At 41.8% G+C, this 25,093-nt stretch overlaps 1 protein-coding gene across 2 annotated transcripts in view; it reads left to right on the top strand.

Moving 5' to 3' along the window:
• TNFSF11 (TNF superfamily member 11) overlaps window positions 1–25,093 on the top strand; it is a 260,427-nt gene that overhangs the window by 153,787 nt on the left and 81,547 nt on the right. For both annotated transcript variants that reach the window (XM_033947655.1, XM_033947654.1), the window contains exon 2: window positions 19,665–19,826. In XM_033947655.1, the coding sequence (XP_033803546.1) occupies window positions 19,665–19,826 (162 nt within the window). The remainder of the gene's footprint in view (window positions 1–19,664; window positions 19,827–25,093) is intronic.

The raw sequence follows: 25,093 nt of genomic DNA, 5'->3' as shown, positions 1-25,093 counted from the left end.
CCCCTCCACTCTTCCACATGCATACTTTCAATTTTAAAAATGGTCAAAAGAAAAATATCCACATACAGTACATTTATAGCTGCTAATTTGCATGGATGCGTTTTCTAAGTAAAAATATGTGTGGACTTAGCAAATTGGGCCAGAGTTTTGAATTTGAACTACATGCATTTTTTTTTTTTTGAACGCTGAAACTTAGGGCTCCTTTTACCAAGGTGAGCTAGCGTTTTTAGCGCACACAGGATTTTAGTGCGCGCTAAACCCGTGCTACCCTTCTAGAACTAACACCAGCTCGCGCGGCAATTTAGCGCGTGCTATTCCGCGCGTTAAGGCCCTAATGCACCTTTGTAAAAGGAGCCCTTTGTAGGTTTGTAATTTCAAGACACCCCAATCCCACTCTCAACAATTTGTACCCTCGTAGCAGGCAAAAATAATAATTATATTGATGATGATAATGCACAGACTGTTTACAGGATGGAAGTCACAATAAAGCACATGTAATAAAAGTATGAACAACAAATAAACATAAAATCACATCATATTTTCAAAACAACAAATTAACAAAAATGTGACATTTGATCTTAGGACTTATATGAAACACAGGATTAAATTGGTGAGAAACAATAGAATTAAACTGAACTACAACAGACTATGGGCTCCTTTTACGAAGGTGCGCTCGGGCCTTAACGCGCGGAATAGCGCACGCTAGCCGCTACCGCATCCTTTTGAGCAGGCGGTAGATTTTCGGCTGGCGCATGCTAATCCGGTGCGTGCGCTAAAAACGCTGGCGCACCTTCGTAAAAGGAGCCCTGTAAAGCTAGGAGACCAGGATTCAGTGGGAAAACCAATGTATACTTTCAAATGGTATCAATACAGAGTTGCACATATTTTCAGCAGACCTTATATATATATATATACATACAAGCATGGCCGTTTGGTGGAGGATGGGCAGGGAAGGGCTTCAATGGCTGGGAGGGTGTAGATGGGCTGGAGTAAGTCTTAACAGAGATTTCGGCAGTTGGAACCCAAGCACAGTACCGGGTAAAGCTTTGGATTCTCGACCAGAAATAGCTAAGAAGAAAAAAAAAATGGTCCCCATATTTTATTAAATTTTTTAATATAACCTTGTTGTATTGCCAATACTTTTTCCATTTTATATATATGACAAATTGAATTCCACCAAAAAGTGTAATTCAATTTAGTGTAATCCTTCCAGTTCTGAGTAATTGACAAATTATTCTACTGATCAGATATAATAACACATGTATAGAACATATAGAAGGGGTAGGGAGGGAAAACTATTGTAATATTAATATGATATAAAATTCTGATAAAGGGTTTATTTAATTCACATTGTAAGAACATTTAATAATAATTTCAAGTGTTTTTTCATAATTGAATGTATTACATGTATTTCAATTGATGTAAGAATTTAAAAAAAGAATAAAAAATATTTAAAAAAAAAAAAAAGAAGAAAAAAAAAATTTAAATTGAATCAGGTTGGGCAGACTGGATGGACCATTCGGGTCTTTATCTGCCGTCATCTACTATGTTACTATGAACACTGAAAATGCCAGTTTAACTTTAAACCTTAATCATTATGGTGGTTATTTTAGGAAGCTAACTTGCAATTTGCACATATAAATAATAGCATTTACATATGTATTGTATATGCATGTAACCCTGTTTCAGAAAACTGATATTCCTATATCCATAGTGCATAAACTAGAATCCTTACATGCACTGTATAGAATTGCATTTATCACTGCCTAAGCAATGCTATGCGTCACTAGTCATCCTTTGATGAGCAACCCATATGTGTGAGGGGCAGCATCCATCAAGTCATCAACACTAGTTTATGTGGCTACAGCTTTTGCATTCTACGGTCCCTTCCTAACACGTTAAGGCTCATGGGAGAGAGGCAGATTCTAGTTGGACCCCTAAATTCCACATATGGTGCCTATAGTTATGTGCACACTTAGCTGATTAATGCGCATAACTTAATTAAATAATAGACTTAGGGGTCCTTTTACAAAGGCACGATAGCGGTTTAACGTGCGGAAAACTGCGCTTTAAACCGCCTGCTGCGCTAGTACCCAACGCCTCCATTGACAAGGCGTTAGGATTTTAGGCTGCCCGGGGGTTAGCGCGTGATGAAATGTCCGACGCGCTAACCCCCGTAGCGCGCCTTGATAAAAGGAGCCCTTAATCAGTACCGATAACTGGCAATTAACATGTTAATTGACATTAATTGAAAATTAGGCGCATAGCATAAAGTGGTAAGCACTTTGTGCAAAGCGTGTAGTTCAGGAAATTACTAAAGACTCAATTATTTAATAGGCCAACATTATAATGATCTTACTTTTTCTCTTATTTTAACCATGTTTCCATTTGATTTTCATGCTTCTTATTTGCATGGTTTGCCCTTTTATCTTGTTCAATTTTATTGTAATGTTTGTACTTTTATTCCGATCAATTTTATTGAAATGCATACATTGCTTTTTATTGAATTTTATTATGATTTTCATTGAAAATGTATGTATGTATTGTTCTTTCTCATGCTGTGAGCCGCTTAGAACCTCCCCGGTATGGCGGCATATAAATAAAATTATTATTATTATTATTAAAAGTTGGCATGGTTAGGGGCGAATCGTGGACATGTTTTTGAGTTAGACGCCATTGTAAGCACAAATAAGGCGCAGGCATTTAGGCCAAGAAAACCTTGGCATAAATCCAGTGTGCCTAGATGTTAGGATAACTAGTGACGCATAGCAGTGCTTAGGCAGTGATAAATGTAATTCTATACAGTGCATATAACTTTTATAGAATCTGTTCAAAAGCATTTATAGCACTATATATCACTTGTACAGGAGACACTAGCAGCTTTCCTCCTTAATCCACCATTGTTAATTTTCCCCTCCAAATATTGCACGGGTCTGTTGCTAATTAACGTCAGGCACAATTGGCTGCCCTACACGTGTAAGCATCAGCTTTGTATTACACTTACACTTTGAGATATTGTTAATTTTCCTAGAAATATGATCTAGTTTATTCTTAGGGGTCCTTTTACTAAGGTGCGGTAGTCGTTTTAGCACGCGCAAAAAATTAGCATGAGATAAATGCTAACACGTGCCAACGGAACCCCGCCGGCCCACCACTCATCACCTGATGAGCCCCAATGACCCAGTAGCTCGGGAGATCCGCCATCCTGAGCTACTTTGTACTGCCCCATAAAAATGGGCGGGTGGGTGGGATAAGCCGCCCTGGAGGACCCTGAAGAGGATGAGTTCTCCCACTTCCCTTCCTTAATAACTTCGGCCCCACCTTCCCACCAACCAAATTTAAACTACACTGCCTGACAGACCCTCTAACCTATCCTGTCCTTCCCTACCTATTACCCCACCCCAGCCAATGGACGACACAAAGGCCTACCAGCCCCGTGTTATATTCCACCCATCGACACAGGGGTCTCGGGCTCCCATTTAGTGCTTACTGTTAGCGCATAAGCATTGTAACTGTTATAGTGCTGGCATGGCTGCATGCACTAAGTTGCACACTAGCTGCAAGCCATGCTATGGGGAAGGGAATGGGCAGGTTTTAGGCAGAGAATGTAGTGTAGTTAAGATCACCTTATTTGCGCTAATTATGAATACTCAACTTTTACTAAAGAACATTTCTGTGCAGCAGCTGTACGGGGGGCATTCTGAAAATGTACCTAACAGCACACTGCATTTGGACTATTGCAATGTTACATTTTTAGAGTGTCCTAAGTCAATAATAAAAAAAACTCAAACCCTTCAAAATACAGCTATAAGACTAATTATCAGTCTGAAAAAGGATCACCCCCATATCCACTAGAGCTGCACTGGCTACTAGTAGAAGCTAGGATGCATTATAAATGCTTTTGTATATTGTTCAAAACTCACTTTGGGGACACTTCAGATTATATACCTCAACTTTTTAAATTATCCAAAAAGTCAACTTTAAATTTAAGGCAAAACCATACCTTTCGTTTTCCTGATATTAAACATATAAAATACACCTGGATTTTCAACTCAACCTGAGCTTATCAAACAGCCAAATTGTGGAAAACTGTTCCTTGCAGAATCAGTTAACTTTAAGAGTTTCAAAAAAGATTTAAAGACCAATGGGGCTCATAATCGAAAGAGAAAAACGTCCAAAAACCGGCCTAAGTCGGCACTTGGACGATCATAAGTCAAAAATGTCCAAGTGCCGAAAATAAAATCGGGTTTTGGACGTATTTCTAAACGACCTAGGCCTTCATAGTGCCACAGAACGACCAAAGCTAAATGGGGCATTTCAGGAGGAGTGTCGAGGGCGGGACTTCGGCGGGATGTGGGCTGGCTTAGACTTAGTCGTACAGCATGTATAACCGAAAGTTTTACAACAGAGCCTAGACGGAACATGTAAACATGGCCTAAGTCACAAAAACCCACTTAAAGTCACCAGATAAGCACTGCAAACACATAAAACAGACCCCCACACACTACCCCAGTGATCAACGACCCACCCCCACCCCATAAAAATCGTAATCACACCTTTAAAATTCAGCCTCCAGACCATCACCTGGCAGCCTGGCATAGGAAAGCATAATTGTCCAGCGCAGAGACGGCTTAAGCCATGGGGGTGGGTTAGGGACTCATGGAGAGGAGGACCCATGCCCATAAGCCCCTGTTATCACTGCATTGATACTTAAACATGTGCACTCCTCTATACACCCCCAAACCCTTTTTTACTGGCATATAAGTGGCTCCTGCAGCCATTAGGGCTATTGTGGTGGTAGATAAGTGGGTCTAGGGGATTCTGGAGGTGGTTTGGGGGGGCTCACTGTGACCTATATGGGAGCTATAGTGAGATGATGACATGGCACTCTTTGTGTGAAGTTCACAGCAGTGCCCTGTAAGGCACCCCACTATTTAGGTGCCATGTCTGGGTGTTCAGTCCATCACTTTGCAGACCCCTCCCACGTCCAAAAGGGCTTGTTCTAAGCGTTTTTGACTTTGACAAAAAGTTGGACGAAAATGTGGTATAAAGATGGACAATTTAGCGACTTGGACAATCAGATTGTCAGGATGTATAGTTAGACGATTTTCGAAACAAAAAAAAATTTGGACGTATTTTTTCGAAAATGTGTCCTAAGCTGTTTTTTTACTTTGGACGACTTGCGACTTAGACAAAAACAGACTTGGACGTTTCTTTCGATTATGCCCCTCCACCTGTTTGAAGAATTTGTACTTAAAAAGATATAATTTTAAGATAACCTGTTTTATAATGTTGTATTAGATCATTTATTTTTGTAAACCGCTGTCAGCTTCCATGAGTTATTGGCGGTATATAAATAAAGATTACATTATATTGTATTTCCTTGACATTAAATATTGCATTTTAACATGGGGTTAGTTATAGCTCCTGAACATGCTTCATAGCGAAACAGTTCTGTGTCGGGCTGACTGCCTGTTATTCTACAAAGATGGTAAAAGATTCAGAGGAGAGTTATTCAGTGAAAATAGATCATCTGCCTGCTTAGGAAGAAGAATTATACAAGCGATCTGGTTTAATTGACGATATATAGTGGATAATGGACATTTTTAGAGGCTAAGGCCCTCTTTTACTAAGGTGCGCAAACCGATTAGCGTGCGCTAAACGCTAATGCATGCATATTAGTCTATGGATGCATTAGCGTTTATCGCATGCTAATTTGATTAGTGCATGCTGATCGGTTAGCACAGCTTAGTAAAAGAGGGGGTTAAGTGATTAGCGATGATCACATGGGTGATTTGATTGAGGGGGGGTTCTTGATGCTGATCTTATATTTGGTCTTTATAATTGCATATTGTGTTTGTAATTAATTATGGGTAATATATTACAAATGTTAAAATATTTTTCAATATTAAAAAATAAGAACTAAAATATAATAACTTCTTTTGTAATGTGATGGTGCAGCTACTTGGAGCTATTATTATATTTGAGGTTAGTCCCCAATTGGTGGAGGAGTTAGTTGGTACCTGAATTTATGACACCTGCAAGCTTGATGGCTATTGTAGAGATGTACCTTTAGGTACAGTAGGTTTTTATCTGTTCCTGGAGGGCTCACAACAACATATAACAGAATTGAGATGGGATTTGTACCTGATCCCACTGTTTAAGAGAAAACCAAAAAAAACCTCTATGGAGTGACGATATTCCTAAATGGACTTTATTTGAAAGTGTCAAAGTTCCAAAGGTACACTGAAATCATCTACATAAAATAATTCCATCCACATAAAAATAAATCATCCACATAAGAGCAGTGTCTCACTTCCGGCTCACCACACAATTGTTTCCCACATACTCACCTTTATAGGACCCCCAGGGACCCCTGAAGAAGACTTTTTGTCGAAACGCAGACCGTGTTGGGTCCTGTATCCCTAGCGGACTAGGTCTTTTAAGGCTCTTATGTGGATGATTTATTTTTATGTGGATGGAATTATTTTATGTGGATGATTTCAGTGTACCTTTGGAACTTTGACACTTTCAAATAAAGTCCATTTAGGAACATCGTCACTCCACAGAGGTTTTTTTTTTTTTTTGTTTTCTCTGGATTTTCTTCTTTATGGATATTTTGGGGTCAATTCCTTTTGTTTTTTTTCCCCACTGTTTAAGGTCCACTGCACTGACCATTAGGCTGCCCCTCTGCCCTGCAGGGATGTCTGAATGGCCATTTTTGCACAAATGATACCAGCAGATGATTTTAGTTCTGCTTTTTATTGGCATTCATATTTTGGACATTTCATTTGGGGAAATTGTTCATTTTGGATGTTTTCAGTGGAAGAACGCCTTTCTGTTCGAAAATGGCTGAGATAGTATTTTTAGGGATGTTTTGAGCAGGATGTCCCTATTCTGGCTTGAAGTATCTGTCAAAAATGCCCCTCTAATTATACAAAGTAAAGACAGACACCATGTGCTTAGTTTTCAAGCGACTCCTATGACCTATGTCTTGGCACAAGCGCAGCTGGGAATAATATGCTCTAGTGTGTACATGACTTGTATACTGATATTCAGCTGGATATTTTTACCAAGCTTTATGGCCATTATTTCAGAAGTGTTAATTGTGATTTACACATGTAAATCCTGACATTTACACAGTAAATGAGATCCACATGTAGGAGGCGTGATGGGGGTGTAGTTCAGGCATGGACTGGTCAGGTTATGAATCTGCACGTGTATTTCCTATTTCAGAAAGGGAATACATGTGTATGACCTGCTATTACTCTCGTCAAATCCTTTAAGTCACGGATATTTTGACAAATGTCTTTTTCACAGGCTTCTCCAAGACCTTAAAATTGTGCAATGAACATGTTTTAACAAGGTCTTTTGACCGTGAAGCTATTGAAAATATTCTTTAGTCCATTGGAATTTGGGTTTTGATCTTCCATATAGTTGGATAGCAAATCTGCATCATTAGGACCCCTGAAGAAGGCCAGCCAAAACATGGACCATGTTGGGTCCTAGCATGGCACTTGTTGGCTCAAGCTTTTAGACTGTATTGGACATTTATCCTTTTGGCCTATGAAGCCTAAAGGGCCACTTTTGGCATTTATCTTTTTTAAGCCAATCGGACTGTATCTTGGACTACTCTTGTTACTGACCATTAGCTTTTATCATGTATATGTGTGGTTTTTATCAAATGATTTTAAATGTTTTAATATGATTTATAATTAATAAACATTGCTTTTAATTTTTTCTGTTACATCCAGAAACCATTGTTCCACTCCTTGTTGTTTTGGTTTTGAATATTCTTAGTTTTAGTGGAACACAGGTCATCTGTGTTGTCCTTGGTTGTTTGGAGTCACTTACTATTTCACATCAAAAGATTTACAGCTGCCCCTTGGCATGTGTAGGTTGCCAGCCCTTTACATGAAGGATTAGGAATCCTTCCCAGTCTCCTATTGTTTAATTTCCTCTTCAGATTGAAACCAAAGAAAATTGTGGGCTCTGTAGTTAGTAGCATATGGTCATATAGGTTTGTAAGATGGCTCATATATATGTAAGCTGCAAAATAGAGGATGACACGGGGACAAGTTTTTCCTTGTTCCCACAGGAACTCAATGTCCTCATCCCGTCCCCGTGAGTTTTGTCGCTGTCCCTATCCCTGCCCCATTCCTGTATGCTCTGCCTTAACCACACAAGTCTCGAGCACTCATGATTTTAAAGGAGAGGTGCTCAAACATTTTAAACAGGGGGCCAGTTCACGGTCCCTCAGACTGTTGGGGGCTGGACTATAGTTTGAAAAAAAAAAAAAAGAACAAATTCCCATGCACACTGCATATATCTTATTTGTAGTGTAAAAAAAAAAAAAGAAAAAAGAAAAAACAGAATATTTAAAATGAAGAACAATTTTAACTAACACTTCCTTATTCCCAGTGTGTCACATCAGAACATGTCCTCCCCCCCCCCCCAGCCAATGCTAATGACACTGGAGCAGCAAAAAACTAACAGATTTACTGTGAATGAAAATATTAACACTTAATGTAATTTGTGAAAATGAATAAAGAATTATTAAAAAAAAAAAAATAACAGATGGTCATGGGGGATTACAACAAACCACTTTAAATCCTCATAATACCTCCAACCATGGTTAAGACCTTGGCGTACTAACTTTATATAAAAAGGAAAAGGTTAAAATTCTTGTGCAGCAAACATTAGCAATCTCCTTTCATAAGTCACTGTTTCCTGAAGGCTGTTTGTCATTGCAATATTAAATATTATTCAGAGTGTGATTTATACCACCCTTACCCTGGAGGTAGGTGGTGTCTGAAGTGCACATGACAATTGCATTAGCAAGGCAATACGCTTTGCAAAATGTCCTGCTGTTCTCCTTAGAAACTTTCCACTGATCTTCCAGGCAACACACTTGGATATAATACTGTGTAAAAGAAAGTCACTAATTAACCTTTCTTTTAATAATAAGAGCTGTAAACTCTGAGACTGCTGTTGAACAATGAGACTGGATTGCTGCCAGTTGAGCAAAGAGCCCTAGAATGTTTGCATTGAAATGAATTGTTTGGGATAGCTATTTTTCCCTCTTCCTGATAGTCTTATGGCCTTCCTGCAATGTGTATAGCAGCGGTTCCCAAATCTGTTCTGGAGGAACCCCAGCCAGTTAGTTCTGGAGGAACCCCAGCTAGTTAGCTATGTTACTTGTTGTTGTGCCTTCCCCTCTTATGTATGATCCTCTATCTTACCCCTGTTGTTTTTTTTTTTTTGCTTTTTAAATCTTACCTTGTGCCACATCTTTAAAATGGAACGAGTAATTGCTATACAGCAGGGGCATTTTAGGAAATTTAAGGATGTTTGGGGGCCATTAACAAATTACTGTACAGAATGAATATTGTTTTTTGCCATTTATTTATACAGGTCCAAGGTGGGGGAGGGGGGAGGGATATGTTATATTATGTTTTCTTATGTTTAAATACAATTGAGGGTATAAGGGGAGGGGATATTTTATGTGTATTAGTTTTTGATGGAATATTAAGTGATGTTAAAGTGTCAAGTGCACTTATTGAAAGTTTTAAAAAAATGAATAAAGAATTAAAAAAAATAATAATAATAATAAAATCTTACCCCTGTTAACCGCATCGAACTTGACGGTGTAATGTGGTATATCACTAAAATTTTTTGTTGTGTTTTATATACACACTGAATACAAATGAGAGAAATTTGCATGAGGTGGAGGCAGTGCATACAAATCAGTCTCATGAAAATTCATTGAAAATGTGACTGGCTGAAGTTCCCCCAGGACAGGTTTAGGAACTGCTAGTGTACAGTGCCACCAGGCAACCAGTTTGGCAGAGAAGATGGGGGGAACACATCATATGTGGCAGACCTCTAGACTTTCTTGGATGGGATTGGGCAGTTCTTGAGAGTCCAAAGGAGGGCAACGAAACTGGTAAGAGGGCTGGAAAACTGCCCATATGCTGAGAGGCTGGATAAACTGGGGCTCTTCTCTCTGGAAAAGAGGAGGCTCAGGGGGGATATGATAGAGACCTTCAAAATACTTAGGGGCATAGAGAGGGTGGACAGGGACAGGTTCTTCAGACTAAAAGGGACGACAGGTACGGGGGGGCACTCAGAGAAACTGAAGGGAGATAGGTTCAAATCAAATGCAAGGAAGTTTTTCTTCACCCAAAGGGTCGTGGACAAATGGAATGCGCTCCCGGAGGAAGTGATCCGGCAGAGTACAGTACAGGGATTCAAACAGGGATTGGACAGATTCCTCAGGGAAAAGGGGATCGTGGGGTACTGAGGGAGGTGCTGGGGTGTTGCATAAGTATAGACAGCTCACCAGGTCGTGCAGGTGCAAGGCCGGAGGGTTAGGACATTGATGGGAACATAGGACTTCGATGAGAAACCTAGGGGGCAAGGGGGCCCCTTCTGGTGATTAAGGCAGGTCATGACCTGTTGGGCCGCCGCGGGGGCGGACTGCTGGGCGGGATGGACCTCTGGTCTGACCCGGCAGAGGCACTGCTTATGTTCTTATGTTCTTATGATTATCGAGCTCAGCAACTTGCTTGTTGGTCTTGTTGCCTCATTCACACTGCACAAAAGCAGCCTAACCAGCTTGCTCCCTGCAGCTTATATTTGCAAAGGTGTAGATGGCACATGTGCTCACATTTGTGTGTGCTGCCTGTTTCCAACTGGCAGATGGCTTACTCCTGTCTGTTTGCATTCAGTAGGACTGGAGGTGTGTCGTGGCAAGGAACAGTCCAGCCAATATTTATTTGCTTAGATTTAGCATACTCCCAATGTGTGCAAAATACAGCTGTGGGCAAAATACATGACAAATAATAAAATATAATACAGATATTGCCTCAACAGACAGACTAACAAAAGCTGACGTAAAAATAGAAATAGTAAAATAACAAACCAGGACAGAACAGAGGTCTCCCAGCAAACATGGCAAAATGAAACCAGGAACCAACCAGAGACTCAGGCACAAACAGCATAAAAACAAAGGAATTAATTCTGGTGTTATTCTCAGAAAATCTAATTCTGCAAAAATCATGGTAAATAGTCAAGCTTTAATTTGTTTTTGTATGTGTTTTTTTTTTGGGGTGGGTTGGGGGGGGGGACCCAAATAGGAGGGTCCGCTGAAAAGTTCTCAGCTCAACCAAGAAGAGAATGAAAAGTGTCAAGAAAAGTGTGGAAAACTTGTAAGTTTCATGGCTCCTCATCATTCTCTTCTTGGTTGGGCTGAGAACTTTTCAGCGGCCTCTCATACTTTTGCATATTTTTCAAGTCCCATCAACCAACCGGCCTAATGTCCTTCAAGGCTGAAAAATCCATAGATGCCAGCCTGCAATGTAATTCTGAAGACAGTTAGCTGCTTTGGTCTCTGATATAGCATGGTCTCAAAAACCAGAGACAAGATCTTAAATTATCTTCTGAATACAGCTGGAAGCCAACAAGTCTATGTTAGACAGATTTAATTTAATACAAAGATTTATAACCTGCTATATACCCTATATTTCAAGAGGAGATAACAATTGTAAGAAGAAAAACAATAAAAAAAATAATGCATAAAATCTAAAATTCACTTAAAAATAAAAGCTATTAAAATATAACATCTAATCATAGCATAATTTAGGTGAAATGAAAAGCTAAAATATACAGTACAGTAGATTCTCTGTTAATTGGAACTCTGTTAACCAAAACTCTCAAGTAACCAGAAAAAAACATCTAAAAAATACTGCAATACTTTAAATAAAAATGAAAATAAAATCAATTTTAGGCAGAAATTTAAATGTAAACGTGGCATGCCACACCTAATTACACCCATGCTTTGCCTACCACATGTCCGGTAGTTTGTCTGGAACAGTTTATGGTATGGCATAGTTAGGCCTATTTTTAATAGTGACTCTTAAGCAACCAGAAACTACATATATCCGGCATCTATCAAGCCCCATGGATGCCGGTTAACTGAGTCCACTGTACTCAGTGTCATAGTAGTGTTGCCCCTTGGTATACCCTGGGTCTGCCAGAATTAAAAAGAAACACAAATTAAGTCTGGAGGTCGTTTTAGATTCCCTTCTTTCTCTGTCCGAGAAGCTGTATCTTAGGGATCTGATGCATACTTTTTATTTTCATTTATGGTTTTATAGAAAATTAACTTTGATTCTTTTAATATCTGATTTTAGAATTCTCTCTCTTTTTGTAGGGCTAACACAGATAATGTTGAAGGCATTAGAGCTAGTTCAAAATTCAACAGCTAGACTTTTGACCTTATTATCTTGATTTGACCATATTAGTCTGAAACTGTTATCCTTTAACTGGCTGCCATTTTATTGGACAGTAAAGTTTAAAATTCTTTGCCTCATACTTCAGATTCTCTCAGATGATGCTTCTTCATATTCTACTTCTGTTTTAAAACCAGCCGTTCTTGCTCATTCTCTGTAGTTTGAAAACATTAGAAGGCTTCAGTTAGGGAACCCAGAACACTGGCGACCACTTCAGATCTATAATAGATCCATACACAATGGCAAATATAATACCCCTCAGTAAGTTCCCCGGATCCACAGCCTGACATGGAAAGAACCCTCTGGGTGAGCTCTTCAGTCCCTTGAATGTGTGACACTGGGTGCCTCTACCTGAGCTGGATAGCTTTTAGTGGGTGAGATTTCCTTTCTTTCTTCCTAGGAAAATTAAAAAAAAACAAACACTTCTGTAAATTTAACTCTTATAATTTTCCAGGCCTCTGTGATCTATGACCTGCACTTTGCTGACAGGTTTCACAAAATTATTCTCTCCCTGTTTACTAAACCATGGTAGGGGTATCTAGCGTAGCCCAGGGCGCTAAATGCTCAGATGCTGCTCCGAGCATCAGAGCAGCATTGGCGAACTTAACGCTCTGGGCCGCGTTAGCATCTCTACCTCAGTTTAGTAAAAAGGGGAGGGGTCTGTATTAGGGTTGTCCAGAAAAACCTAAAGTTGGAAAATTTGTGCAAATTGAAGTTTTTCCCCATGAACTTGTGCTTGATTGGAAAATAATTTAAAAAATTTTTTAAAGCCCATCATGAAGTCACTCAAAGTCACTGATTATATAAAGCTCCATTTTTCTTAAAATTTGCTGTTATTTTTGCTTAATGGAGTAAATTTCTTGGTATTATAGCTATAACTTTTATGTTTTCATACTCCACAATTATATATTGATAGCTAGACATTTTATGCAAAATATCTAGCAGTATTTTATTAAATGAACCTTCAATATCTGCACTTTGTTGTTGACAATAACAGAAATTTATCATACCTCGCTAATAGCTAAACATGTACACTGAAGCATTCAGGGGCTGATTCTATAAAGGGCAACTAACTTAGGCTCTTTTTTACTAAGCCACGATGGAGATTTTTACCATGGTCCAGGGCACTAAATGCTCCAACACTGCTTTGATGCTCATAGGAATTCTATGACCGTCAAAGCAGCATTGGAGCATTTAGTGCACCGGGCTGCAGTAAAAACCGCTGTCACATCTTAGTAAAAGGGTGAGAGGTTAATTGGCAAAATACCCTTAATAGCCTCAATAATTAGGGCAAAAAACTTTAATTGGGCAATAGGCGCCTATCTGATTCTATAAAAGATAAGCGCCTAGCACATGGCGCTTAGTGGTGCCTAATGCCTAAGTGGGCATTTCTATGGGCAGACGTGACTTAGGTGCCACTAAGTATAATTCTCCAAAAATGTGGAGGGGCATAATCTAAAGAATGTCTAAGTCCGTTTTCGTCTAAGTCGCAAGTCGTCCAAAGTAAAAAAAAAAAAACAGCTTAGGACACATTTTCAAAAAATATGTCAAAATTTTTTTTCGTTTCAAAAATCGTTTAAATATACATCTTGCCGATCTGATTATCCAAGTCGCTAAATCGTTCATCTTTATACCACATTTTCGTCCAACTTTTCGTCCAAGTCAAAAACGTGGGAGGACTGAACACCCAGACATGACACTTATATAGTGGGGTACCTTACAGGGCATTTCTGTGAACTTTACAAAAAGGGTGCCATGTCTTCATCTCACTCCCTTATAGGTCATGGTGAGCCCCCAAAACCACCTCCAGAATCCCCTAGACCCACTTATCTCCCACCCCAATAGCCCTTATGCCTGCAGGAGCTACTTATATGCCAGTAAAAAAAGGTTTTGGGGGTGTATAGGGAAGTGCATATGTTTCAATATCAATGCAGTTATTACAGGGGCTTATGGGCATGGGTCCTCCTCTCCATGGGTACCTAACCCACCCCCAAGATGGCTTAAGACACCTCTGTGGAGCACAACTAGGCTGTCTTATGCCAGGCTGCCAGGTGATGATGTTCTGGAGGCACAATTTTCAAGTTGTGATTAATATTTTTATGGGTGGAGTCAGTGATCACTGGGGTAGTGTGTGGAGGTCTGTATTATGTGTTTGCAGTGCTTATCTGGTCACTTTAGGTGGGCTTTTGTGACTTAGACCATGTTTTAAATGGTTTAAGTCACAACATCCAAGTTCCGTCGATTCTGTGCTGTATAACTTTTGGTTATACATTGTCACAAACCCTCTGCAGCGGCGGGCTGTCGTGTGACAAACACAAGGATTCTGGCGTGTCCCCTCTAACCAGGGGTACCTTCAGGACTTTTCAGGTGGCTCTAGGCGACCACCTAGGCCTATGAGAGACAAGGCAAGCAAAGAGTTTCCAAATATCACCAGTGAAACCAAGTTCTTCAAATAGGAATATGATGTTTATTCTGACCCAGAGGTCAAAAAGATGCAGCATAAAACAAAAATCACTTTTGCATTTCATTCAAAAATAAAGTCAATTGTAAAATAAAGATATCACAAAACAGCAATCTCCTGTAGTTGATTATTCCTGAGGTCATGTGCTCTGACTCAGGACTGCTTTACACTGGTGTTCACTCATAATTCAAACTTTCTCTCAGCATTAATATCAAAGGCATGTAACAGCAGATTTCAGCAGCCAAATAAAGTTTGAAATAAACCTTTGCTGTAAATCCAAATTAACCCAAAACTCTTTAGGCAATATAGCTCTTGCAAACGGATCAGCTTTTCCCTCAGCTCCCTGTGCAGGCAAAACAAACAGCTGAGGGAGATAAGCTAATTAGCTCTTCAGGAACGGGAGCCACAGCAGGATTTCTAAAGTTCAAAACACAAACTTAAAATGTTCTATCTTGAGCTTCTTGTTTCCAAACTTGACTTTAAATCACTTCCATAGTTTAGGATTCAGGTAAGTGTTATTCTTAACCCAAAAATACTCATAAAGCCCAAACCTATCTCACATTCTTCAGGCTTGTTTGCACAGCAGAAAAACATAGGCAAAAGGGAAAAAACCCCACAAACCACTAATGGTTTCCCAGTTACTCACTTTCTTCATTCAGTTTCCATACATTCTGTCTGGCTCTCTAACATAGGGCCAGCTACTTGTACCTCCATGCTTTCCACACGGTCTGGAATCTGGAAGTTTGAAGTGGGAAGGATTTCTTCCAAATCCTGCATGGGTCAATCTGGCACGATTGTCTCTCCTGCTCTGCTCCACAGCTCCTCACCTGCCTTAGGCTGTGGGAGTGACTCACCCTGGTCACTCGCTCCTCCTCCTCCTCCTGCTGCTTGTCTCAGCCTGCTTTTAAACAGCTCAGAGCCAATCCCCTTCAGCCTGTAGCGGGGGATGGGCTTTGGCTCTAAAGCAGCTTTTCTCTGCCTGGGTTTATCTAATGCAGCTATATTCCTTGTGGCTTCTCTAACTGCCCTAAAGCCCGGAGGCTGCTGTTGCCAGTCTGCCTGCCTCTGCTCCAGATCACTACTGCTCTGATCATAGGGGCAAGGGAGGTCAGCCTCAAGTTGAGCGCCAGAATCAATCTGATCAGCTCTTCTGCACCCGATCCTATTAGGGACCGAACTAGTACTGGTGCTGGGTTTGTCACAGCATGCAGTACGACTAAGTCTAAGCCTGCCACCTCCCGCCCAAATCCTGCCCTCAACACTCCTCCTGACACGCCACGTTTAGCTATGGTCATTCAGTGGCACTATGAAGGCCTTGGTCGTTAATAAATACGTCCAAAACCCATTTTTATTATCGGCACTTGGACATTTTTGACTGATGATCGTCCAAGTGCCGACTTAGGCCAGATTTGGACGTTTTTCTCTTTTGATTATGAGCCCCTTAGGTGCCTGAAATGTAGTCCCTTAGAATCCTGGCCTACATTTCAGGCTCCTACATTTTAACATAGGCACCACTAATCACGATTGACTTGTGGCCTGCACCATTTTTCTAGGCACCGGCCGATTTAGGTGCTGCTTATAGAATCAGCCCTTCATTGTCTTCTTGAGATAGGATAAACCCTGTGATGTTGTTCAACTCCCTGTTACAAGGCCTCACATTGCACTAGGTCTGTGGTGATGCCAGTGGCAAAGTCAGTTATCAGTGTAACACCTCACTTGGCAGTGTTGGCAACCATCTTCAGTGTGACAACACTGACTTTGCTACTGGCATCACCACAGACCCAGTGCAATGTGTGGCCTTGTTGCAAGGAGTTGAACAGCATCACAGGCTTTATCCTGACTATCTCAAGAAGACATTGAGGGCCCAATTCTAAAAACAGCGCCCTAAGTTAGGCTGTGATTGGCACCCTACTGCTACCTTACTTAACTGGGTTTAATTGGTGTAATCAGTGCACTTATTGACAGCACAGATTTAGAACCAGTTAAAATGCTATTAAAAAATGGAGGCACCTAAGGGCCCCTCCAAAAAGGCTGCTGTTATCAAATTTCAAGTTTATTTAGGAATTTTATAAACTGCCCAATCGGTCTTCTAGGTGGTGAACATTAAGTTAAAAATATGTATGGGGTAACTATACATCCGTTAAAACAATAATCATTGTTAAAAACATTTAAAAACAATATAAAACAAACAGGAACCAAAAAAAGGGAAAGAAGGGTAGAACTACAATTTATCAAGTAAAAGAGAGAACATATAGGGAAAGAACAATAAGGGAGGGAATAAAACTATGTAGCCCTAAAAAGGGCATTTAGGTCTCAAAAGCACCTACGGAGGTGCCCTATGATGTCTAATGCCACTGTAGGCGTGTTTTACACCAGAAGTGGTGTTAGGTGTCATAAGGCATCTCCGTAGACATAATTCATGTGAAAAGTAGATGCCAGAAATTTAGACCTTTTAAACCCCAGCCTACAATTCTGGTGCCTACTTTTTCATGTAGCTGCAGTTCTATAAATGGCGCCGTTGCATGATTGATGTGCAATTGGTGGCCATTTTTAAGGCAGCTGCTAATAACAGCACCATTTACAGAACCTGGGCATGAATACTTGAGTATTCGGAACAACATTGGTAGACGACTACACCAAAGTGTTTGTGTTTAGCTATTAGCAAAGTATGTTAAATTTCTGTCATTTTCCACAATAAAGTGCAGATATTGAAGGTTCATTTAATAAAATACTGCTAGAGATTTTGCATAAAATGTCTTTTTATCAATGTATAATTGCTGAGTATGAAAACATAAAAAGTATAGCTGTAATACCAGGAAATTTGCTCTGTTAAGCAAAAATAATAGCAAATTTTAAGAAAAATATACGCAATTAGTGGTTTTGAGGAACCTCAGAATGGTCTTTCAAAACATTAAAAAAATGTATTTTCGGATCAAGCACAATCGAATTCTTAGCAAAAATTTCAATTTGCACAGTTTTTTCAGCTTTAGGTTTTTCTGGACAACCCTACTCTGTATTCACTCTTTTGGTGCCTCAGCCATCTTTTGGCCAAATCCTGTAACTGCAGTTATTCCAGCATTCTGAGGAAAACCCCTTCCATGTCTCTTAAGCACAGAATAGAGAGAGACACAGATTTTCCCTCTATTGTAGCTCCTTTAGATCCCAGCCCTTTCTGGACCAAAATCTGCAATTGCAGGCTTTCAGCAAATCTTTTATCCTATCTAATCCGATTTCCACTCCACTTTTCTTGAATTCTCACAAGTTCCCTATGGCCATTTCACTTGCCTTCTCTAGGTATCAGGGTAAGGCATTTGCCTATCAAAAACATTTCTATTATGCCTGCATTTTTGTGACCTTCTTTAAACATACATTAATCATTTACTTAGGTCCTCTTTTTATTAAGCTGCGGTAGAATTTTCTACCACAGCCCAGAGTGCTAAAGGCTCCGATGTTCTACTGTGGCTTAATAAAATCCCAAAGTGACAGGTTGGGACAATAACTGCCACTAGGCGTAATGATCAATGGAGATCGCTCTGAGGAAAGGGATGTTACCAGTGGTGTGCCTCAAGGTTTTATTCTTGGGCCTGTTCTTTTTAACATTTTTATAAATGATATTGCTGAAGGGCTGTCGGGTAATATTTGCTTCTTGGCAGATGATACCAAAATCTGTAATAGAGTAGACATCCTAGATGGTATGAATAACATGAAGAAACACCTAGTGAAGCTTGAAGAATGGTCTGAAATTTGGCAGCTAAGATTTAATGCTAAGAAATGCATTTGGGCTGCAAAAACCCAAGGGAACGGTACAGTCTAGGGGGTGAAGAACTTATGTTCATGACAAAAAGAGTGGGGCTTGGGTGTGACGGCGAAAGCTAGGGTGAATAGGGAGAGGTATGGCCAGTAGGAAAAAGGAGATACTGAGGCCCCTTTGTAAGACTTTGGTGAGATCTCATTTAGAATGTGTACAATTCTGGAGACTGCACCTTCAGAAAGATATAAAAAGGATGGAGTCAGTCCAGAGGAAGGCTACTAAAATGGTGCATGGTGTTCATCATAAGGCGTATGAGGACAGACTTAAAGATCTCAATCTGTATACTTTGGAGGAAAGGCAGCAGAGGGGAGATATGATAGAGATGTTTAAATACCTATATGATGTAAATGTGCATGAGTCGAGTCTCATTTAAAAGGAAGATCTGGAATGAGAGGGCATGGGATGATGTTAAAAGGTGATAAGCTCTGGAGTAATCTAAGGAAATACTTTTTTTAAAGAAAGGGTGGTAGATATGTGGAACAGTCGGTGTCAGGTTAAAAGCGCGCCGGGACAAAGGCGCGCCCAGACAATTGAGCGCAGCGCGGAGGCGCGCGCCGCTCAAAATTACTGTTTTTAGGGCTCCGACGGGGGGGGGCGTGGGGGGAACCCCCCCACTTTACTTAATAGACATCGCGCTGCGTTGTGGGGGCGTTGTGGGGGGTTTGGGGGGTTGTAACCCCCCACATTTTACTGAAAACTTCACTTTTTCCCTGTTTTTAGGGAAAAAGTTAAGTTTACAGTAAAATGTGGGGGGTTACAACCCCCCAAACCTCCCATAACGCTGGCACGATGTCTATTAAGTAAAGTGGGGGGGGGTCCCCAACAAAACCCCCTGTCGGAGCCCCTAAAAACAGTAATTTTGAGTGGCGCACACCTCCGCGCTGCGCTCAATTGTCCGGGCGCGCCTTTGTCTTTCGCGCCGTTGTCTATGAACCAGAACAGTCTCCTGGAAGAGGTGGTGGAGACAAGAGGAAAATCCCAGGTTTTGTGTGGGATTCCAGCAGAAATTCAAAAGGTTTCAACAGTTTGTCCTGTAGTATCTTCCGGAAAACTTGTTTGATACTTGCATGAATTAGTTTCAAAACATTTTGTTTTGCAGATGGATCCTAACAGGATGCTTGAGGATGAAATACAGTGCTTGAAAAAATATTTAAAACTTCAACACAGCTCACATCTACGAGACACTGCACCAGACGCTGCCGAGTCAAAGTTCGTTTCATGCAGTGAATATAAACAGGCTTTTCAAGCAGCTATAGAAAAGGTAACAATCCTTCAAGGTGAAAGCTAAGGGCTCCTTTTACTAAGGTGCGCTAGCATTTTTAGCGCACGCACGAAATTACCGCGCGGTACGCTTCTAGAATAACGCCAGCTCAATGCTGGCGTTAAGGTCTAGTGCGTATGGCAATTTTTGCACGCGCTATTAAGGTCCTAACGCACCTTAGTAAAAGGAGCCTTAAATAAATTGAAATTATTTGCTTGTTTTCAAGGCAACATTAATAATGTACTTTTGTGCCTAAACTACATGAAGAAATGTCACTCTCTCCAGTTTCATGGCATTTGTTTATGCTGTCCTCAATTGTGATTAACCATGTCTGCTCCAAGTTAATTTTCAGTTCCTCATTTTTAATACACATAGAAAACTTTTTGTCACAGTATTAAAACTGAACTATGATGCATTACCACCTCAATGTATTACTAATTGCTACAAATGAGATCAAAATGTTTAATAGAAAACAATTATCCAACACTTGAATCTATACAAGCATTAAATTAGGGTGTATGGTTTCCTTGTATCTAAGTAGGACCTCTTGGTGTACTGGTCCTTATGCATAACCAGGATCTGTTTCTCACTAAATTGATATTAAATGCTCATGAGACATGAATGAATTTATTTGATATAAGTCTCAAGATAATTTGCATATTTTGTTTAGCTCCTGAAACTGAACTATGGTCTTTCAGAGACCAGAGTTAAGCATATGTGGTGGAGTCATGATCTAAACATGTTCCCTTTGCAAATCTTTCAACACGCATGAAAAGACAACTGACTGAGTAGCTCATACAGTCTATTGGAGTTTTAAAGGATGGTGTTGAATCAACCCGCTGATTCTTTTGAACTGCCTTCAGCATTGTTGCTTTGAGCAGCCTGTTGCGAGATAATTCCATTGATTTAGTTCATCCTGTTTTCGTTGTACATATAGGACCTGTTAGGCGTTGAGTTCATATAATTCTGGTGGCTTATCCCAATCTTAAATCACTGGAGCTGTCTTCCTCTTTCTGAAAACTTCTGTTGTGCTCCATAATTGTATGCATGTGATTAATTCAAATATCTAGTTTCCCTCCCTTTTGTAATAATTGATTCATTATGACAGGAAGGTCTCTCAGCCCATACCAGGGGCCCTTTTGCTAAAACATGCTAAGAAATGAAATTAGTACATTTTAAGATGGGACTATTCTGAACGTTAAGCCCATTTCTAACACAACTGTATATTGAGGATTTCATATACAAGTTCTGCATTAAATTTGCCATTAGCATCAGGAGCATTTACCACTTCCTGTGTAGGTGATGAAATAGGAGGCACTAACCACCAAATTCTATAAAGTATGCCTAAAGTTAGGCACCTATCTTGGTGCACCTAGCCGATCTAAGCACCTAACTTAATGCAAATCAGTGTACACAACAAATTTGGGCAGGATTCACTAGACCTACAAACCGTGCATGATCCGTTTCCTATTGCATGCCGGCTGACTGATTCAGTAAAGGCCTGCATGCAAATGGGGATGATCGTTAGCACGCCCCCTACATGCCCTCTACTCACGGCCAGAGCGATCCTCGCTCATGTGCACACCCTGACAGTAGTGACAGGAGAAGCAGCCTCCCGTCACTGCTGTCGGGGCTCAGCCTAGCCCAGATCTCTCTTCCCTGCTCCCGGACACTCCTGTTCTCTGCTGCCGTTCCCTGCAGTGCAAGCCCGTGGTTTTAAAGCGGGCCTGCACTGCGGGGAATGGCGGCAGAGAGTAGGAGAGTCTGGCGAACAGGGAAGAGAGATCGGGCCGACACACCAGCCCTGTTCGACACCGGCCCTCGTCCCCCTCCCTGCACGGTCCTCTCTTCACGGCCCACCCACCCCCAGCATGAAAAAGTTGGGAGCAGGAAGAGTGCTCGGTCCTTCCTGCTCCTAGTCCTCCCACTCTCAGGCCCACCCCTGGTCGGCCCAGGTGGTCGGGCCCGGCCCACCCACCCCGGTACCTTTGCAAAAGTTGGGAGTAGGAGGGGTGCCCGGTCTCTCCTGCTCCTTCCGCCAAGGATCTTAGGGAGCAGGAGGGGTGCCCGGACCCTCCTGCTCCTTTGCCGCAAAAGAAAATCCATCTTCGGGTGCAGGAGGGGTGCCCAGACCCTCCTTCTCCTTGCCGCAAAAGAAAATCCATCTTCGGGAGAGGGAGGGGTGCCCGGACCCTCCTGTTCCTATGACGATCTTCGGGAGCAGGAGTAAAGTGTTCCTGCTTCTGCTCCCCGGGACCGCCGCCGCCCAATAGCGGCCTTAGGCCCCACCCCGGCACATCATCTGATGCACGGGGCGAGGCCTAAGGCCCTAATTGGCTGAGGCACCTCAGGCTCCTCCCTTTGGAGGGGCCTGGGGCACCTCAGCCAATCAGGGACTTCCTTAGGGAGGAGTCTAGGGAAGTCCATGATTGCCAGATAATGCGCGGGGTGGGGCCTAAGGCTATTATTGGGCGGCGGCAGGGCAGAAGAGTAGGAGCAGGAGGAGTTTGCTCCTGCTCCTGAAGATATTGCCGGTGCATAGGAGCAGGAGGAGGGTCCGGGCACCCCTCCTGCTCCTGAAGATGTTGGGGGAGCCTTGCCCAAGGAGCAGGAGGGATCGGTCACCCCTCCTGCTCCCAACAATTTAACAGGTACCGGGGTGGGCCAGGCCTGACCAGGACCATGTGGAGGGTGGTAGGCTTAGGAGCAGGAGAGACCGAGCACCCCTCCTGCTTCCAACTTTGGTGTCGGGGGGTGGGCCGTGCTGGTCGGGGGGGGAAGGGAGTGCCGCACTACTTTTTTTAAAAAAATTTTTATTCTGGTTTAATATGATGGCAGGAGGGAGTTGGTATCCCTCCTGCTGTTTTTTCCGGGGGGGGGGGGCAGGGGGGCAGCAGGACAGGTAGGCAGGAGAGATCGCAGCCTGTGTGTGGGGGGGGGGGCAGATCTCTCCTGCTCTCTGCTGCCGTTCCCCGAAGTGCAGCCTCGCTTTAAAGCCGCGGGCTCGCACTGCAGGGAAGGCGGCAGAGAGTAGGAGTTCAGGGCAGAAAACTGGGCTGGAAGATCGGGGCGAGCAGGCAGGAGACATGAGGCAGAGCAGGGCTTCTATGAAGCTGGAGAGTCGAAAAGATGTTTTCGACTAGTCTCCAGCAGTCGCCTCTTGGATTGAGTGGCCAGCCCAGTCGGATCCAAAATTTTGGGTAGTGAATTGGGTCGCTGTCCAATTTGCATGCATTTCACCTCATTTACATGCATGGATTCCAAGCGGATCGCAGGAGAGGTAAATGAATCAGGCCAGAGGGAAATTTGATAGTTAAGTGGTCGCAAACCGATCGGTACACGATCGGTTTGCTTAGTGAATATAGCCCTTTGTGCATGCAACTTAATTGTTGAACAAGCCAATTGGTGCCAGTAATTGGCAATTAGCAACTAATAATTGACACTAACCTGCATTAGTTAGAAGTTACACACACAACTTTGTAGGCACATTCTTAAAGTGCTATACATCACTTCTAGGGCACAAATCTCAAAAGGAGTATGGCCTGGGGAGGAGCATGGGTGGATTCTGGGCATTCTAAAAAGTTAGATGCACTGTAATAGAATATGTCCAATCTGTGCACAACTGAGGCGCTGGCTTTTAGGCCTGGCTTTCCATGGCCTAAATGGGTCTGCCTAAATGTTATCCTGCATTTGGCTGCTAAGCACAAGTCTATATGCGCGCCCTCGGGACGCACCCTCTGCCTTGAGACCACAAGAAAAAGATCATACATAAGAACATAAGAAATGCCTCTACTGGGTCAGACCTGAGGTCCATTGTGCCCAGCAGTCCGCTCACGCGGTGGCCCAACAGGTCTAGGACCTGTGCAGTAATTCTCTATCTATACCCCTCTATTCCCTTTTCCAGCAAGAAATTGTCCAATTCCCTCTTGAACCCCAGTACCGTACTCTGCCCTATTACGCCCTCTGGAAGCGCATTCCAGGTGTCCACCACACGCTGGGTAAAGAAGAACTTCCTAGCATTCGTTCTGAATCTGTCCCCTTTCAACTTTTCTGAATGCCCTCTTGTTCTTTTATTTTTTGAAAGTGTGAAGAATCTGTCCCTCTCTACTCTCTCTATGCCCTTCATGATCTTGTAAGTCTCTATCATATCCCCTCTAAGTCTCCTCTTCTCCAGGGAAAAAAGTCCCAGTTTTTCCAATCTCTCAGCGTATGAAAGGTTTTCCATCCCTTTTATCAGACGTGTCGCTCTCCTCTGAACCCTCTCGAGTATCGCCATATCCTTCTTAAGGTACGGCGACCAATATTGGACGCAGTACTCCAGATGCGGACGCACCATCGCTCGATACAATGGCAAGATAACTTCTTTTGTTCTGGTTGTAATACCCTTTTTGATGATGCCTAGCATTCTCTCACTACCTGCCTCTGGAACAAACTACCTACCCACATAAAATCATTAGAAAGTCTACTGAACTTCAGGAAGGCAATAAAAGCCCACCTCTTCCCTTGACTCACCCAAATCCCAAACCTAACAAAGAAGAACACCAGCCCTCTGCTGCCACAAATCTCAAATGCTGATGTGCTTTGCCCACTATACCAGCAACTGTCGCATTTATATTTCCCATGATATACCAAGCCACCATGTCTTTGTCATACAATGATTTGCCACATTTTGTCGTACTGCCACCTTCTTTTCCCACTATTATACATTGTATATTTCTTACTATATATCCCATACCATGTCTATCATGCGATAAATTCACATGCTCTATCCACTCCACAATATCTGCTATCCCACATGTCCACTGTGCAAGGTTCAACCATGTTAGTGCCATATTGCCATGTCATACTAGGTTAGCCACGTTTTGTATACTGTTTTGCCACACTGTTTGCCATTCTACATTTGTATATATAACAATATGTTTACCATGCTTTGTTTACTATGCTAGGTCTATATATATAATATACTATGTTCACTATGTATAATAGAATGTCTGCCATGCTATGCTCATATATATGACTATGTCTGCTCGTCATGCTGTATCACACTGTGCCATGTTTGTCATGTTATATTGTACCAGGCTTGTATGTAAATTCGTAACCCGTTCTGAGCTCTCCTGGGAGGATGGGATATAGAAACATGATGGCAGATAAAGGCCAAATGGCCTATCCAATCTGCCCATCCGCAGTAACCATTATCTCTTCCTCTCTCTAAGAGATTCCACATGCCTATCCCAGGCTTTCTTGAAATCAGTATATAGTATAGTGGT

Source organism: Geotrypetes seraphini, chromosome 6 (genome assembly GCF_902459505.1).
Source record: "Geotrypetes seraphini chromosome 6, aGeoSer1.1, whole genome shotgun sequence".
Classification (NCBI taxonomy): Eukaryota; Metazoa; Chordata; class Amphibia; order Gymnophiona; family Dermophiidae; genus Geotrypetes; species Geotrypetes seraphini.
This window is presented reverse-complemented; position numbering and strand designations above follow the sequence as displayed.